At 34.9% G+C, this 16200-nt stretch overlaps 1 protein-coding gene across 1 annotated transcript in view; it reads right to left on the bottom strand.

The window, feature by feature from the left end:
- The window catches only part of TBX20 (T-box transcription factor 20), a 51070-nt gene that overhangs the window by 18365 nt on the left and 16505 nt on the right, over positions 1–16200 (bottom strand). Inside the window, exon 6 of the mRNA XM_027101314.1 lies at positions 10174–10250. Coding sequence (XP_026957115.1) covers positions 10174–10250 — 77 coding nt within the window. The remainder of the gene's footprint in view (positions 1–10173; positions 10251–16200) is intronic.

The following is a 16200-nucleotide window of genomic DNA, read 5'->3' as shown; positions in this document are numbered from 1 at the left end:
AGTTTTCTTCTTCATCTAAACTAATAGTGTTTGAGCTCTGAGCAAGAAGGCCTGATTCCCTCTGGGCTTGTGTCCAAATTTCATGTGTTTGAAAGTTTTGTTCAATCCCAGGGAGTTTTAAACATATTTTATAGAGACTCTCAGTGTGAAGGGAGAGTGCCAACTGCATATTTTGACATTTTAGCCACAGAAAAGGAGTGAGGGAAGCATCAAACAGCGTGCGGTTCATCGCTGTACAGGGAGGAAAGCTACTTGGGGGAATGGGGAAGAAATGAAAAGCCCTCTGTCAGAGCTTCACCTAAACCCCACCTTGGAGCAGCGGAGATTAATGATAATGGCAGATCTTTGAGCAGTTGATGAGAAGCAGATTCTTACACGGCTGGAGGCCATGAGGAAGGGATCCCACAGCAGCACCCTCTCAGCTAGCACACTGTGGTCTTGGTACATTGAAGGGTGCGGGGCTAATGACCACCACCGGCTCTGGAGGAGGGCCATGAGGTTGCTTTGCTGGGCATGGTGAGGGAACAGCTGATTTCCAGCTGCTGAGGCAGACAGGGTAATATAATCAATGCAAAGGTAAAACTCCCTTTTCCAAGGCTATCTCCACCTACCTGCAACAACTTCCTAACCCAAATAGAATAATTTTATTTCCAAATTGGCACACTCACAGTAAGTTTAAATTATTACCCCTTCTTCAGTCTGCACCTGCAAGATTAAACAAAGAGCCACATGATTTTATTCACAATTAATCTCAGCTCCTAACGCTAAACAGACATCCCATTCTATACATGAGCTAGAGAAAGATAATTGGAATTACAAAACACTCAGCAATTCAAAAGAAGAAAACTAATTTTTAAAAACGGAACAAGTGATCTCTTTTGAAACAGACTTGTTCCAAGAAACAAATGTTTTAAGACTCTAATTTGTAGTTTCAAGTTTTTAGTGAGATTTAAGAAGACCCTATACTAATAAAGCAGGGACTAGCAGGAATGAAAAGGATACAATCTGAAAATGTAAAAGTATACTTGAAAGTGACAAAATAATAATTACCACATTTTAAAAGAACTCAATAAGGACAGCAAACAGAATACCGGATGCTGTAGAAAACAGAATCAACAAATTAGAAGACTCATATAGGAAATTCTTCCAATATCAGAGTAAACAGTTAAAGAAATAAAAATTATTAAACAAAAGATGAAAGAAGTAGGGAATAGATTCAGGAGTTGTAACATTTATATAATAGGAATTTTAGTAGGTCTGAATAGAGCAGAACAATTAGAAGCAAAAAGAATAAGGAAGAGGAGGAAAAAAAAAGAACAAGAAAATTTTCCTGAGATAAGTAACGACTTGAGTTTTCAATTGGAAGGGCTCAGTTACATTGTAAATACGAATGAAAAAAATTTACAACTGAACAAATACTGGTACAATTTCTGAATTTCAAAGAAAACTTTCTAAAAGCATTTTTATCAGATAGGAAAAAAAGGTAATTTTCCAACGAAGGAAAGAGAGTGAATTTAGCATCAGCTTTTACCCTATCTACAGTATTTAAAAACTAGATGACAAAGGAAGGTTGAAAGAGTTCTGAGGAGAAAGACAGTGACGCTAGTCAGGTTATAATAATGGCAACAGATCCTCTCAGATATGTATGAACTGATAAAGAGGGTCACCCATATATCCTTCCTCAACCAATTACTCAACATTTTTCAACAACTGAGAATAAAGTCAGAACACAATTCCAGTAATCAGAGTATAACAGAAGAAATGAGCGTTAAACAATGAAATGAGTGTGACTAGAATTAAATTTAAATGATTGTGGTTGACGTATTTGTGATCCTTACATTAACATTAAGAAAAAGAATTGAAAAAGAAGATAAAGAAGATGCATGAATAAACTGGATTTTAAATCCCAGATTTTTTAAATCAATGCTATAGGTTGAGGGAGGGGCAGTACAAGGAAAAAATCACATACTAAATATCTCCTATTTTACAAGAAAAGAAAATGTATAGTTTCATTCCTAACAATAACAGAGAAATATCAATTTTACAATTATGTCTTTCAGAATTTAAAAGCATAATTATATTAAAAAGAAATATAATGAACATTAGAGAAAGGACTTTGGTTTCAAACTAACCTGGTATAAGGCTCAGCTGTCACAAATTACCGTATGTGAATTTGAATAAAGTATTAATCTCTTTAAGCTTCATCTTAATAGGGATGATAGTCATTCTTTATTAGAGAATTATTTTGAAGTGTAGCTGAAATAAAATGTGTCAACTGCATAGCTCACTGGCTGACATGTGGTGGCTGTGGAATGTTAACTGTAATTAAAGCGGGGTGGGGTGGGGGGTGGTGCTGGGACTTGATAAATTTAACAAAAGACAGGAAGAGAAAATAAGGGGTAAAACAAATAGTTGAATTAAACAGAGAGCAGAAACAGGTAGAAAGAAACAATACCAAATATATCAGTGGTCATGATACTTGGAGATAGATTAAATTTTTCAACTAAAACACAAAGACCTTCAGACAAAGTTTTAAAAATACAGATACTCTGTATGACATCTTTAAAGACACATCATTATTTACTCAACAAATATTTGAGTGTTTACTCTATCCCAGGCACTATTCTAGGCTCTGGGGATATAGTAGGAAGCAAAAGACAAGGCATTGGACCAGGTATTGGGGGCTGCATAACCTAGGCAGAGGGTAAGTAAGTATAAAGGCCCTAACTGGGGCTAAGATGGGTCTGGGCATGTTCAAAGGAAAGTGAGCAAGACAAAGGTAGGTAAGTTCAGAGAGGTAACTGGGAGGGCTGGAATCAGATTCTATGGGACCTTTCAGGCCTTGTCTGGACTTTGGATTTTACTGTGAATGGGAAGATGAGTCACTCTGAGCAAGAGTGATGTGATCTGACTTCCTTTCTTTGATAAGATCATTCTGATTGGTGAACTGAAAATGGACTTAAGAACAGTAAGAGTGGGAGTAGAAAGATCAATTAGGAAATTAATGTAATAATTCAGGAAAGAGATGGTATTGTCCTAGATAAGAGTGGTAGCAGTGAGAATGGTAAGAAGTAGTTGGACTCCTCTGGATATAGTTAGAATGATTAGTTGCCTGCATGTGGAAAGAGAAAGAGGGGTCAGCAAGGGTGACACCCAGTCTTTTGGCTGGAGCAACGGGAGGGATGCAGCTGAGAAGGGAACTGTAAGAGGAGAGCAGGTGTTGAAGAGTGTAGTTGGGCATCCTGTTGTAGATGTGAGGTACCCTTAGCAGAGACGGAAAAGTAAAAGAAATAGCCAGCCAGAGCTTCGACTCTAGAGAGGCCAGAACCAGAGATGTAAATTTGATAGTAGCCAGCATATAATGGCATTTAAAGGCATGAAACTGGTGATATCACCTAGGAAGGGGATGCGAACTGAAAAGAGAAGAGGTCCAAGGACTAAGGCCTGGAACACATTACTGTTTACAGATGGAGGACAAGGGGAAGAACCAACAAGGGGATGGAGAAAGAATGGCCAATGGAGTAGAATAAAAACCAGAGATTGTGAGAGATCTTGGAAGCAAAGAGGAAAAAGGGAGAGAATAAACAACAGTGTCAAACCCTGGTAATAGGTGAAGTAAGATAGGACTGAGAATTGACCATTGTGGTTAGCAATGGAGAGTTCACTGGTGACCGGGACAGAGGTGGACTGGTGGGGTAGTGTGGGTGAAACTCTAAATGACAGGGTAGAAGAGACAAAGGGAAGAGAGGAACTGAGAAGAGAATACACACAACTCTTTTTAAGGAGCTTTACTATAAGAAGGAGTCGAAAACTGGGAAAATCAGTAACTCAAGAGACACATGGCATCAAGAGAAGGTTGTTTTTTACTTAATGAAAGAAATGTCAAGATATTTGTTTGATTATGCAAGAGAAAGAGGGGTCTATTGCTGTAGGGACAAAGATTTTTAAAAATTGGAAGGCAAATAAAAGCAAAAAATGTTAAGATATACCAATATAAGATGAGACAAAGTAGAACTCAAGACAGGCATTAAATGGGATAGAAGTAAATGATCATTTGACTGATAAATTATGGAACAAACTAAGAAAGGAGTTAAAGAAGTATTCCTCAAAAGAATAGTGCACCCAGATGAATTTATGGGCAAGACTGTAAAGTATCACTTCTTTGGATTTAAACGGATCAAACAATAAAAAGAAGGAAGATATTTCAGTTTATTCAAACAAACTAGCAGAAACCTGATACCAAAGACTGACAGAGAAGTAAAGAAGACACAAAGTATATCTCTGTTATGAAGACTGATACAAAGAGTCTTAAATAAAATATGAGTAAGTTAAATCCAGCAATATATTACAAGAAAAACAGATAAAATCCAGATAGGATGTATTCCAGAAATACAAGGATGGCTCAACATAGTATGACTAGAATTAATCATATTGTTATTTAAAAGTAGAAAAATAATTTAAATTGTCTCAGTGGATGTTAAAAGAGCATTTAATATAAATTCAGTTAACATTCAGGATAGCAAAATATTCTTAATTTAGGCATACCTCAATATGATAAAGCATATCAATCTGAAACCAACAGCCAATGAAAACCATATATAATGATAAAACATGAGGTGTTACTAAATAAGTCAAGGACAAGAGAAAAATGCTAACTATCATCACTTTTTAATAGTATTCCGGAAATTTTAGTCAGTGTAATAAAACAAGAAAAAGACATTGTTAAAGGCGTAAATCCTAGAAAGAAAACGATAAAATGATCATTTTTGCAAATGATATAGAAACCTAAGTGGATAACTCAAGAGAATAAAAGGAAAAATTGTTAAAACTATTTTTTTTAAGTTCAATAAAATGGCAGGATGCCAAAGACATATAGGAATCAATAGCTTTTTACAGACTAGACCGATTTCTAATTAAAAATTCTAGTACATTCTAGACAAAAGAAAGGTAACGTGAGCCACGTATGTAATTTTTAATAGTCTAGTTGTCACATTTTGAAAAAGCAAGTGAAATTAATTTTAGTATTTTATTTAACCCAGTATGTCTCCAAAATATTATTTCAACATGTAATCAATATCCTAAAACTATTGTTGAGATACTTTCAGTCTTTTATTTCATACTAAACCCTAAAAATCAGTGTTTGGGTTTTTTTGTTGCTTGTTTTTTTGTTTTTGTTTTGTTTTTTGGTGCCTATGGTATTTCTTAATATGGAATAGCCACATTTCAGGTCCTCACTAGCCATCTGTGGCCAGTGGCTATTTAACTGGACAATGTAGCTTTGTGCCTAAGAAACTGTGTAGGACTTATAAACTTGAAAATACCAAAACTTCTAAAGAACATAAGAAGAGGTTTCAGTAAAAAGACAAACATATGACATACTCCTAGAAGTCTCAATACTGTAAAGATATCATTTTTCTCCCCCAAATTATTACATAAATTCAACACAAGCCCAATCAAAATTCCAATGACGTTTTTTGGGAAGACTGGACAAAATTCCAGAGACTGGAAGCATAAATGTCAAAGAATGTCAAGAAAATTTGAAAATGACAAGTAAAAAAAGATCTGGAGTTAGTCATATCAGATATCTATACCTATCATCAAATATTTATATATTATACCAATTTACCAAAATTATAACAATACAATACTGGCAGATCAATAAAGAGACTAAAAACAACTATAGGTAAGAATTTAGTATATGATAAAGGGGAAATTTTTTAAAAGTGGGAAGGAATATATTAGTAAATATATAGTTTTGGGGCCACTTATAAAAAATATACAATAACATCTATTTTATACAAAATCAATACTGCATGAGTTAAGTATTTAAATAAAAACCTAGAAAGCAATAAAACGATAGAAAATCTGTAGTTGAATATTTACCTATTTATGTTTTTTTGGACTAGAGAATCTTTTTAAGATAGAAATCATAAAGAGAACAATACATTTGGTGATGAAATATTCTGTTTATCAAAAACATAAGTAAAAAGCTAATTTCAAACGGATAAAATAATTCCAATATATATTAACAATAAAAATATTAATACATAAGAACAGCTTTTATAGATGAATAAGAGAAAAGATGAACAATCCAAAAGAAAAAAACAATGGGCGAAGGACATAAATAGGTCAATTTACAAAAGAGAAATGCAGAATTTCACCTATCAAATTGGCAAAGATAACAAGATGATGATCATATTTCACAAATGTGCAAAGAAATGGACACTCTTGATCATGACATGGACAATCTTTCTTGAAGGAAACTTGGCAGTATATATGAAAAGCCTTTAAAACATGCATATCTTTCCATTTATATGAGGTACCTAAACTAGACAAATTCATTGAGACAGAAAGTAGAATAGACATTACCAGGGGCTGTGGAGAGGAGGAGTAGAGAGTTACTGTTTAATGGGTACAGATTTATTTGTTTGGGATGTTGGAAACATTCTGGAAATGGATATGGTGATGGTTGTATAACATTGTGAGTGTACTTAATGCCACTGAATTATACACTTAAAAATGCATATTTTACCACAATTTTAAAGAATTCCATTGCATGACTATAAAAATTTATTAAACCATTCTCCTATTGTTGAACATTCAGGTTTTCCCCAAAATTTAACAATTAAAAATAACATTATGGTTAAAATAATGTGTATCCTTTTACACAGCATTTTTATTTGTTAGTATTTATCCTATAGTAATAATGAGTAACATGTGTAAAGATATACATTTTACTTCCTGGCACTGTTTGTCATAACAAAGAGTGGGAAACCTAAGTAACTAACATTATAGGATTGGTCAAATTATTGTACACAATGGAAAATTAGACAGCCATTAAAAAGTATACTACAGACATATACCTATTGATATTAAGGGAAAAATGATTAAAAATAGTGTGTGTGGTAAACTTCAAAGGAAGTTAATGTTCATATGTGCATAGGAAAGTATCTGGAAGAACATATAAGTTTTGTCAGTGGTTATCTCTGAGTGAATGGGATTTTGTTACTTTTTTTATGCTCTTTTTCTTGCTTGTCAGTATTTTTCTGCAATAAGCATGAACTCTAATTGTAAAAAACAAAGCAAACAAACAAAAAAACTTAACAGAAGAAACTTAATTTTGAACATTTAAATATCTTCATAGTCATTTCTGCTTTCTCCGAAGTAATACCATGCCTTCACTTACTATACAAAGTGCCCCTTCCCTCCCCACAAAAGAAAAACCAACTGATAGAGTGTCTGTAAGTTATTTATTATATGGCACCAGCAGATAATTCTTTCCCTGAACTAAATAACTATAAATTAGATTATATTAAGAAATCCCTTTGAGCTTTTGATTTGCTTCTTGGCTGTCCATTGTAGGTATATGTGCAAAGCATCTAATGAAAACACTTTCTACTTTTGGTAATGAGTTGCCTTTTATAAATGAGGGAGATGCTGTCCCTGGAGAAGGCTGCACATGAAGTATGTAAGACATTCAGGTATCTGAATGGAACCTCATAAAATGAGAGCAAGAAAACCAGAATGCCCTTTAGAGTATCCTCAAAGTTTGTGCAGATGTAGAAAGAATAATACTGTGAGTTTAGAGGTATAAGGCAAACAGATCCAATCCTAAAGGCATTTTTGTTTGGGTGTCCCACACAGTAGCTGTAAATCTAGAACAGGAAACTTGAAATCATTAAGGTCACATATTTATAACATCATATTCAATTAGGTTAGAAAAGTGCAATTTCTGTCATCATGTCCTAAAAAGATGTGTTTTTCTCTCAGATCTCTTATTAAAAAAAGCTCTCTATATTGTTACAAATAGGGCTGTTTTCAGTCAGTTACAAGGAGCAATTCAATTACTAGATGGTTTAGTGCAGTAACTGACTCCAGACTAATTTAATTTCTTTAGGTCTCCAAAGATCAATTGATCTGATTTGTCCCATCCCCAAAGGCTGCTTAGAAAAAATTCAGACTGAAATACCTGGAAATGAAATCCAAAACCTTGGCCAATTTCACACTACTTAGGTCATCTTGCAAACTTGCAGCTAGTTACATAAGATGCTCTCTTGGCCCTCAGACCATTGAAAGCTTCTTAGCTTCATGTACATGTGAGTGTTCCCCACATCAGGATGTTTATTAAATAAGTGGAAAATGTGGCTGTGTGTGTTATCAAATCCGTCTCTCTAAAGGGTAGTGAGTCTGGGTACTTGTCTCTCATGAGCACAAGTGCAACAAAAGGGGCTATTTTTACTCTAGGAGTAGTTTATTAAGACTATTAAAAGTAGCTTAGATGGGGTAAAACTATGCTCATCTAATAAAATATAATTATTTTACATTTTGAGATTTAGAAGTGCTTTCATAAATGTCATCTTACATGGTTCTCATAATAAACCTTTGAAGTAAGCAGGGTTATTTTCTCCATTTTTCTAGATGAGGAAACAGACTCAGGGGTTAGGTGACTTCTCTAGGATCACTCAGGCAGGAAAAGGCAGAGCTGGGGCTCTAACCCATGACTTTGTCTCTATATACCATGCTCATCCACTGATTTGAGACAGAAGATATGATGCCCACTGTAAAAACACATCTTACTTCCCGACTGAGCCACTGTTTTCATTCTTGCCTGACCCCTGACTAGAACGGAGAAGTTGTTCACATATTAAAATCCCATTTGCATAAACCCAGTCTGAATCAGTACCTCTGGCACTCCAGAAATAGGAGATAAAAAAGGCCACACCTAAATGCAAGTAGCCTTTGTAAATGGACTCCTTTGTCACCCACGCTGCTGATACCACTTTCTCACTGACTTGGGTCTTATGACCTATTTGCACACCTATGTCCCACCTAATTGGAGAGTTATCTCCTTGCCATCTCTCTGCATTTTGCAATGGATTTTTCAACAAGCTCAAGTTTCCTTCCCTGATCTCTCAATACCCCACAGTCACTTGTCAAGCACTCCAACTAATTAATCTTTTCTACTCAGATGCCACAGTTCTACCCAAATTTCAGTCTCTCCTGCTGGATACTTTGTCTCCCCACTGAGCTTCTATATCTGTTCCCACAAGTCAAAACCACACGCCTATGCTCTGCCATTTGGGAAGGATGAGGGAAGGATACGACAGATGTTGCTAAAACACATAATCATCCTTTAATTTGAGTTTCCAGGACAGGTTAGAGAGAAGTGCTGAGGTCAAATGTGACCATGTGGTAGGTAACAAAGAGTGTGGCAGAAACATGTAGCAGTCGGTAGGGAAATCACACAAAGATTTGGAGATAAAGCTAGGGTACCCCACCTGTCAAAAGATTCCAGGCCACATAAAAGATCAGATACAGAAGATGAGTAGGATCTGACGATCTAATGTGTGAAATGGTGACTATAGTTGATAACATTGTATTATATAATTCAAATTTGTAAAGAGAGTGGAACTTAAATGGGCTCACCAAAAACAAAACAGAATAAGTACAGAAAGTTACATAGTATGTTTAAGGGATACAAATAATCTTCTCCTTGAAAAAAACATTTTTTGACATTAATTTTGGGCAAACTATGCACCTCAATATAGTCATTACTCATCACGTAGACAGTCTCACACCGTGTGAACCATTTTAATTAAATAAAAAGTGGGGTAAATTACGGCACATGATTGTCACTTGCCTTCTTAAAGGTCCTGAGATCTGATAGCTTTCCTATTAAGTATAAGCAGTCTATGCTGTAGGTAAAATATACCCCTTGATTTAAATGGCCTCTCCTTGTTTCAAAATTCCAAACTACCTTTATAGTCTTTATGTTAACAAATATATCCACTTCAGAAGGGAAAGGCTATTAAGAATCTATTTCTCTGTGGATTGCCACTCAAGACATGAAGCTTAATATCATGTAGAGGACTGTGTCTTTGATAACAAAGAAGCCCCGTTGAAAAAATGTCCTGTCCAAAGAAACCACTTCACTCAGAAATTGAGTGTAGAATAGATCCAGCTGCTGCAGCTGTCAAAGCTTAAGCAGTTGCCTATCTACAGGGTTTATAACTGGAAGGGAAGGTGGGGCAGAGAACTGGAGACTATACAGAGTATTGGAGACTCTATACAGTGAGGTTATGGCTCTTTGGTGTTGAAAGGAGTGTGCTCTTACAAACTAGTGCTTCTCTTTATCTTATCTAGGCAAGAAAGTAAACAGAAAATTCTCATTACCTCTCAATGTCAGTGAGCCTGGAGGAGTCCCGGAATCCTTTGGCAAAAGGATTACTATCTATTTTCAGCTTGGTTATCTGGAAAGGGAAGAAAGTGTAACAAAACTGTATCATTTCCATGGTCAAGGAAATAAAATCAGAAATAAAAAGTTTGTTCATTTTCCATCATGGCACCCCAAGAATATCTTAATGTCTCTCAGTATTGTGATAGAGGTTAAAATTGCTAAGGAAGTTCACAAGAGGCCTAAATTGGGTGGAATGGTCAGAGAAGGCCTCAGAGAGAAGGAAGTAGTTGAGGACAGACTGGTCCTAAAACAGGCTGGAAGTCAATGGATAGAGACAGTTTGAAATGGGGGCCTTTTACAAACAGTGTGGCTGCCGTGTGAAGTATTTAAGAGAGTAGTGAAAGGCTAGAGCTCGACTGGGGAATAGGGAAGCTGTCTAGAAGGCCAGCATTGGTGAGTAATGGGGAATAAAAACAAGAACGTTACCTCATGCTGACTTGGCAGCCTCATTTGTTAATACCATGGGTACCGATATATACCATAATGGATACCACAATAGTAACTTCATGTTCAATACTATATGAAATACCTGACATAAATACATGATATAAAGCTTTCAGCATATAAATTTACCCCTGTTCCCCTTTCCATCTGACTAAATAAGAATCATATTAGTGGGTCTCTTATTATCCTCCCATATAATGTTACTTACAGACTCTATGCTTATATGGAAAAAAAAATTTCCTAATAAGAATCATAGTCTGAAGTGTTAAGTGTCTATGTTGTGCTAGTCATAATTTTCACAATATTAATGTAGAAAGATCCATTAAAATATATGCACTGCACCTTCACGGAAAAATGTTAGGTTACAAAGAAAATAAATAAATAAATAAATAAAACATTGATTAAAAGATGCTCTACTTGCAAAATTTCTGAGTGTTAAGAGCTAAAAGGAATGGAGGAGAATTATTGGAATTAGAACGACAGACACCTTTAAAGAGAGTCATAGCTCATTTGTGTCAAAATGAGAACCCACATTCATCTTTGGAAAGAGAGACACACACAGAATAGTCTTAACCTGGAAAAAAAGTTATAGATTGAGGGCGGCATGCCTTCCTCTTTCAAAGTAAGGAATAAACACAATCAAAAATATATCTATTTTGAGATATATAATAGTTTGAAATACTATTTTGCCAATAAGCAACTTTCCCTTTGATCAGAGTGTATCTACTTTTCATTTTAAACTATTAACATCTAAAGAATTGTTTTTTTCATTACAAAAGACAGTCTTTTTTTTTTACTTTTCAAGTTTTCTTAATGTGAGCTAACCAATGTACAAGCTGCAAAAAGCTATTTACCTCACTTAAAATAGAACTTCCCACACTATCCTTACCAGAGAGACTGAACTTCTCTATCATTAACACTGGCAAGTTGTAAGATTGATTCTTTGATATTAGTTTTTAAGGACACTTGACAGTGCCTCAGAAATGCTCATTATTGTCCCATGCACATTCACTCTAGAGTAGCCAAAAATAAAATTGCTAATTTCCTTTTCAGCTTAGTTAATGGACAATGGTAAACAGTGAAGGAAATAAGCTAGATAAGTAAGAAACCTGTTCTTAATGGACAGCAACAGGTCTTTGTGTGCATAGAAAGAAATATACAGGAACCACTGAGGTTGCCCCTAAAGTGTGGCCATCAAGAGTTTGTAGAGAACATTCTCTCACACTCAGCCACCCCTTTAATTAAGGGCATGGATTTCTAAAGGGTGAAAGCCATTCTTCTAGCCATTCTTTCAGGCTAGGATTTAGTATTAAAGGTCAGTTTTCAGGGCAAAGATAAAAAGTTTTATTTGTTTGAAATAAATTACAAACATTTTCTAAAGCCTAAGCAGTCAATATATTCTAGAATTGTAAAACACCAACAAGATTTTTAAATCCTCAAAAATGGGATTTCTTTATCTTTTTCTACTGAATAATTATAAATGAAAATACTTTAGATTTCTAAAGTGCTTTATAGTTCATGAAAACACTTTCACAATAATTTATCAACAGAAATGAGATCACATGGTCCCTAAAATTCCATGGAGCAGGCAGAGGCATACATAGAACTGGAAGTGGTTTAAGTGCCACTAAAGAAGCTGGCACCACGTCCCCTGCAGTGTTAGGTGATGTTAAGTGTGAACCAAACCCAGATAAAAGCTTCAAACTGCAACTGTAAGATACAGCAATAAAGTTAAGTCTTCAAGTTCAATTCTTACAAGCTCATTTATAAAAAGTGAATGGATTTGCCAATGGATAAAATTTTCTGGAGACAAAGGCAAATAATATCTGATGGAGAAATTTTGAACGAAGTCCTTTTGCAGCCATCCCTCTAAAATATGAACCATATCAGGAATTCCCTGGTGGTCCAGTGGTTAGGACTTGGCGCTTTCACTGCCGGGTCCCGGGTTCAATCCCTGGTCGAGAAACTAACATCCTGCAAGCCACGCAGTGCAGCCAAAAAAAAAATTTTTTTAATAAATATAACAAAAAAATGTGAACCATATCAAGCTTTGTTTGAGTCTTTATAAACTAAAAGAATAGAAAATATTATCTATCTGTTATAACAGTTAAAGAACCACCTTTGATCCACTTTGTCCCTGAAAAGGATTTTGAGAATTGTATTTGTTGTTATTTATATTTCCAGGAGGTAGACTGTTGGCTCAGAATGTAATGATTGTGGAGTTGTCGTAGAAAATAAATATTCTCAGTGTGTGTGTGTTAGTTGCTCAATTGATGTGTCACCATATCTAGTATTACTGCCATAACTTTGAATGAGGAAGTGAATCAAATTCAACACAAGTTTTCAGATTTCTTTGGAATTTTCTTTCATTTATTAGAACTTTCTCTTTCCAGTATCTTTTTGGTCCTTCTTTCATCATCCCCAAGAGTATCAATGGTAACTTTTTTACTTTACATTTGATATAATTTCAAACTGAAGGGAAGTTTCAAGAATAGTACAAGATGTACTCATACAGCTAGATTTACCAGTTGGTTCAGCAGTGATTTAACTTTAGTGTGTTAATTAGAAAAGGAGCTCAAGAGAGTAACCAGGTATTTACTTTCTCTATGGACTATTTTATCTAATTCCAGGGAAAAAAATTGCTTTTGGAAGTTAGAGAAAAAAAGCTGAATGGATCTCTTACTACTAAAATTGTACGGGGGCCCTGAACTAACCACTACAGTCTTGAACAGGCTTTATGTAGTACTGATTAGCAGTACAGGGACTGTGGGTAGACTTCTTAATGAGCCCACTGTGCTCACTGTGATATCACAGACTCTGAATCTACTGGGGCACCAACAATAAGCACCCCAGAAATGTCTTTTGAACTTTGCTTCCAGGACAAGCAGTCAGAAATATGATTTCATATGTTTACCAGTTATAGACTAGGTGAAATTCTTGAGTCTACATAAAAAGCATTTTGTTTTCTATTTTAAGATAAAGTAATTTTTAAATAGCAAAGTTTTAACATTCTAGTTAATCATGCACTTTTAAAAGGTCAGGCACAGATTTTATTCCATGGATATTTAAATAAAACCCAGTAGTTAATAGAAAGAAATTCATTTCTGCAGATATAGTTTTATATCCCTTTATGAAATGTGGGAGAACGAAAAAGTTACGTATTTGAGAACCAATGAGAGAAAGACCTGAGTTATATACAGTGATGTCAGTTGGACATCATTTTCCTAATATAGAATACCTGCAGCTTGTAAAGCTGTTGAACAGCATCACCCATGTCAAAGGTAAAGCTAAAAGAAAGATCCAAAAATAGTCAGCTACCAAAAATGTATGTAGAGAACCCATGTGAAACTACAAGTATGTCTTTATGATTCAACAACAAATTTTAAAAGCAGCAATATTTTTCATTTTATGAGGAAGAAGAATTAACAAGGACAGCAGTATGTGCTTAAGAAATCCTGTTTCAAGTGTATGTACATATATGTAAATCACTGACTAATTGTGGTCAAAATACACCTGTTTTTTCATGTATTATCTTAATAATATGGAACATAATACACTTCCTAACCAAAAAAATTCATTCTTTCAACATCTCCTTTATAGATAAATATATGTATAAATGGAGGGCAGATTTTGACACTGCCAGCTGCACCAAAGAGAAAGGGACTTTTTCTAGTAGTTATTATTCCATGTGATATTACTGGACTGAATATAGCTGGGGTTCCCAGCCACAAGGTGAAATTGGCCCTCAGAGACCGTTTCTCCAATTATCAGGAAAAGATCTGTCCAAAGGCATTTAAAAATGAAACCTGACCTACACTTCAACTTTACAGCAATGGCTTGCCTGCTCAAAAACAATGTATGACCTTTAAATCTTATATTATAAAATAGTTTTTTGAAAGTATAATGTATTTAGCTTTAATCTAATAATGTAAAGAAATGCAATCATTTCCTCACAAAAACCAGAGGAAAAAATAGAAAAAAGGTCCCGTTTTCATTACTTACAAATAAAACTACCAGACACAATAAATGAGAAGCTTTTTCACGAATTCTAATGGAAAATTTGATTTGGCTTTTAATATATATGTAAATAATGTCCTATCCAAAGTTTAAGAGATATAAAGGCGGTCCTAAGTATGAACTTTTAAATCTTCTTTCTCTCTTTTCTCCCTGTTCTTTGTGCATGAAAATACTCTAATATTTATACTGTACTTAGTACATACTTGTTTATTTCCTATATATTTATTTTATGTTTATTATGGGTAAATCAGTAGACAAGCATGGTATAGCAGTGAAAAGGCAGTAAATGTGAGGAGGCCTAGAAAGAATCAAGGATAACTTCAGAAAACTGTATAAGACTGATGAAAATACTAACCCCCAAAATGATTTATTCACCCCACATGAATTTCGATTGGTCTTATGAGGTCTATAAACCATTTGCAAAAATGGCTCATTAGTATACCAAATCAAATTTTTGACTATTAATTGAATTTCAAATATATATGTGAGTAGATTTCACTTCACCACTGTGGCTGCCATCTTCTTTGCCTGTAAACTGGGACTAAGAAACAGACCATCTTAGGGAACAACTGTAAGGATCAAATGAGATGCTGTGCATAAACATGCCTTTGGAAATTGTAAGGCACTCTATAAATAAAGCACATGGTGACTGTTGGACTGTCTCTGGAATGTCCAAAGAGGATTTGCCACCATTTGGATTTTTAAATGTTAGTGGCAACTTTTCAATGAAATAAATGAATGCACAAATGTTATACTATTTATCTTTAAGTAAAAGCACACACACATACACACACACACACAGCATTGTGCTAGGGATTATGGCTTTAAAGGTGGGTGCACAGAAATAAACTCAGACATGGCAGGATCTATTGAGAAAAGCAGTACTGAATTTAATCACTTATTGTGGGTTATTTAGCAATGAAATGATATATACTAATCATATTAATCGTTACACTTAATGATGCAGTGAAAGGTAGCTAGGCGCTGGTAGGTGGATTTTGAGCCTATTTATAATCTTAATTAGAAATAAACATTTTCAAGAGGAGCAACTAGTGTTGGGATATGTGTTTATTAGAATCTTAGCCTATTTTAATTTAGCAGTATTTTCACATTCAGTTTCCCAACCTTGACACTGTCAGTGGTCATTTTCTTGGCCTTGCAATCCAGCAGGATGCTACCAAAAAGGAGGAGTTAATACCCAGAAGATGGTTCTTTCACTTACCAGATTTGTGACCTTGGGCAAGTGTATTAACCACTCTGAACCTCAGTTTCTTCATCCACAAAATGAGGCTTATGGGGCCTTATTCAGGGGATTAGTGTCAGAATTAAGTGAGATACTGATTAAAAATATAGAGAGATTCTTCTAAATTAAAATAAATCCAAACCATGAACCTTAGGTGGATACTAGTTCAAAGGCGGGGGTTGGGGGGGAAGGCTATAAAGACATTTGTAGGTCCATCCCGAAATTTTTAATATGAACTCAATTTTAGATGTTGTAAAGA

Source organism: Aethalodelphis obliquidens, unplaced genomic scaffold (assembly GCF_003676395.1).
Source record: "Aethalodelphis obliquidens isolate GAN/ISIS:26980383/991018 unplaced genomic scaffold, ASM367639v1 scaffold5, whole genome shotgun sequence".
Lineage (NCBI taxonomy): Eukaryota > Metazoa > Chordata > Mammalia > Artiodactyla > Delphinidae > Aethalodelphis > Aethalodelphis obliquidens.
Note: the sequence above shows the minus strand (reverse complement) of the source record. Positions and strands in the feature narration are given on the sequence as shown.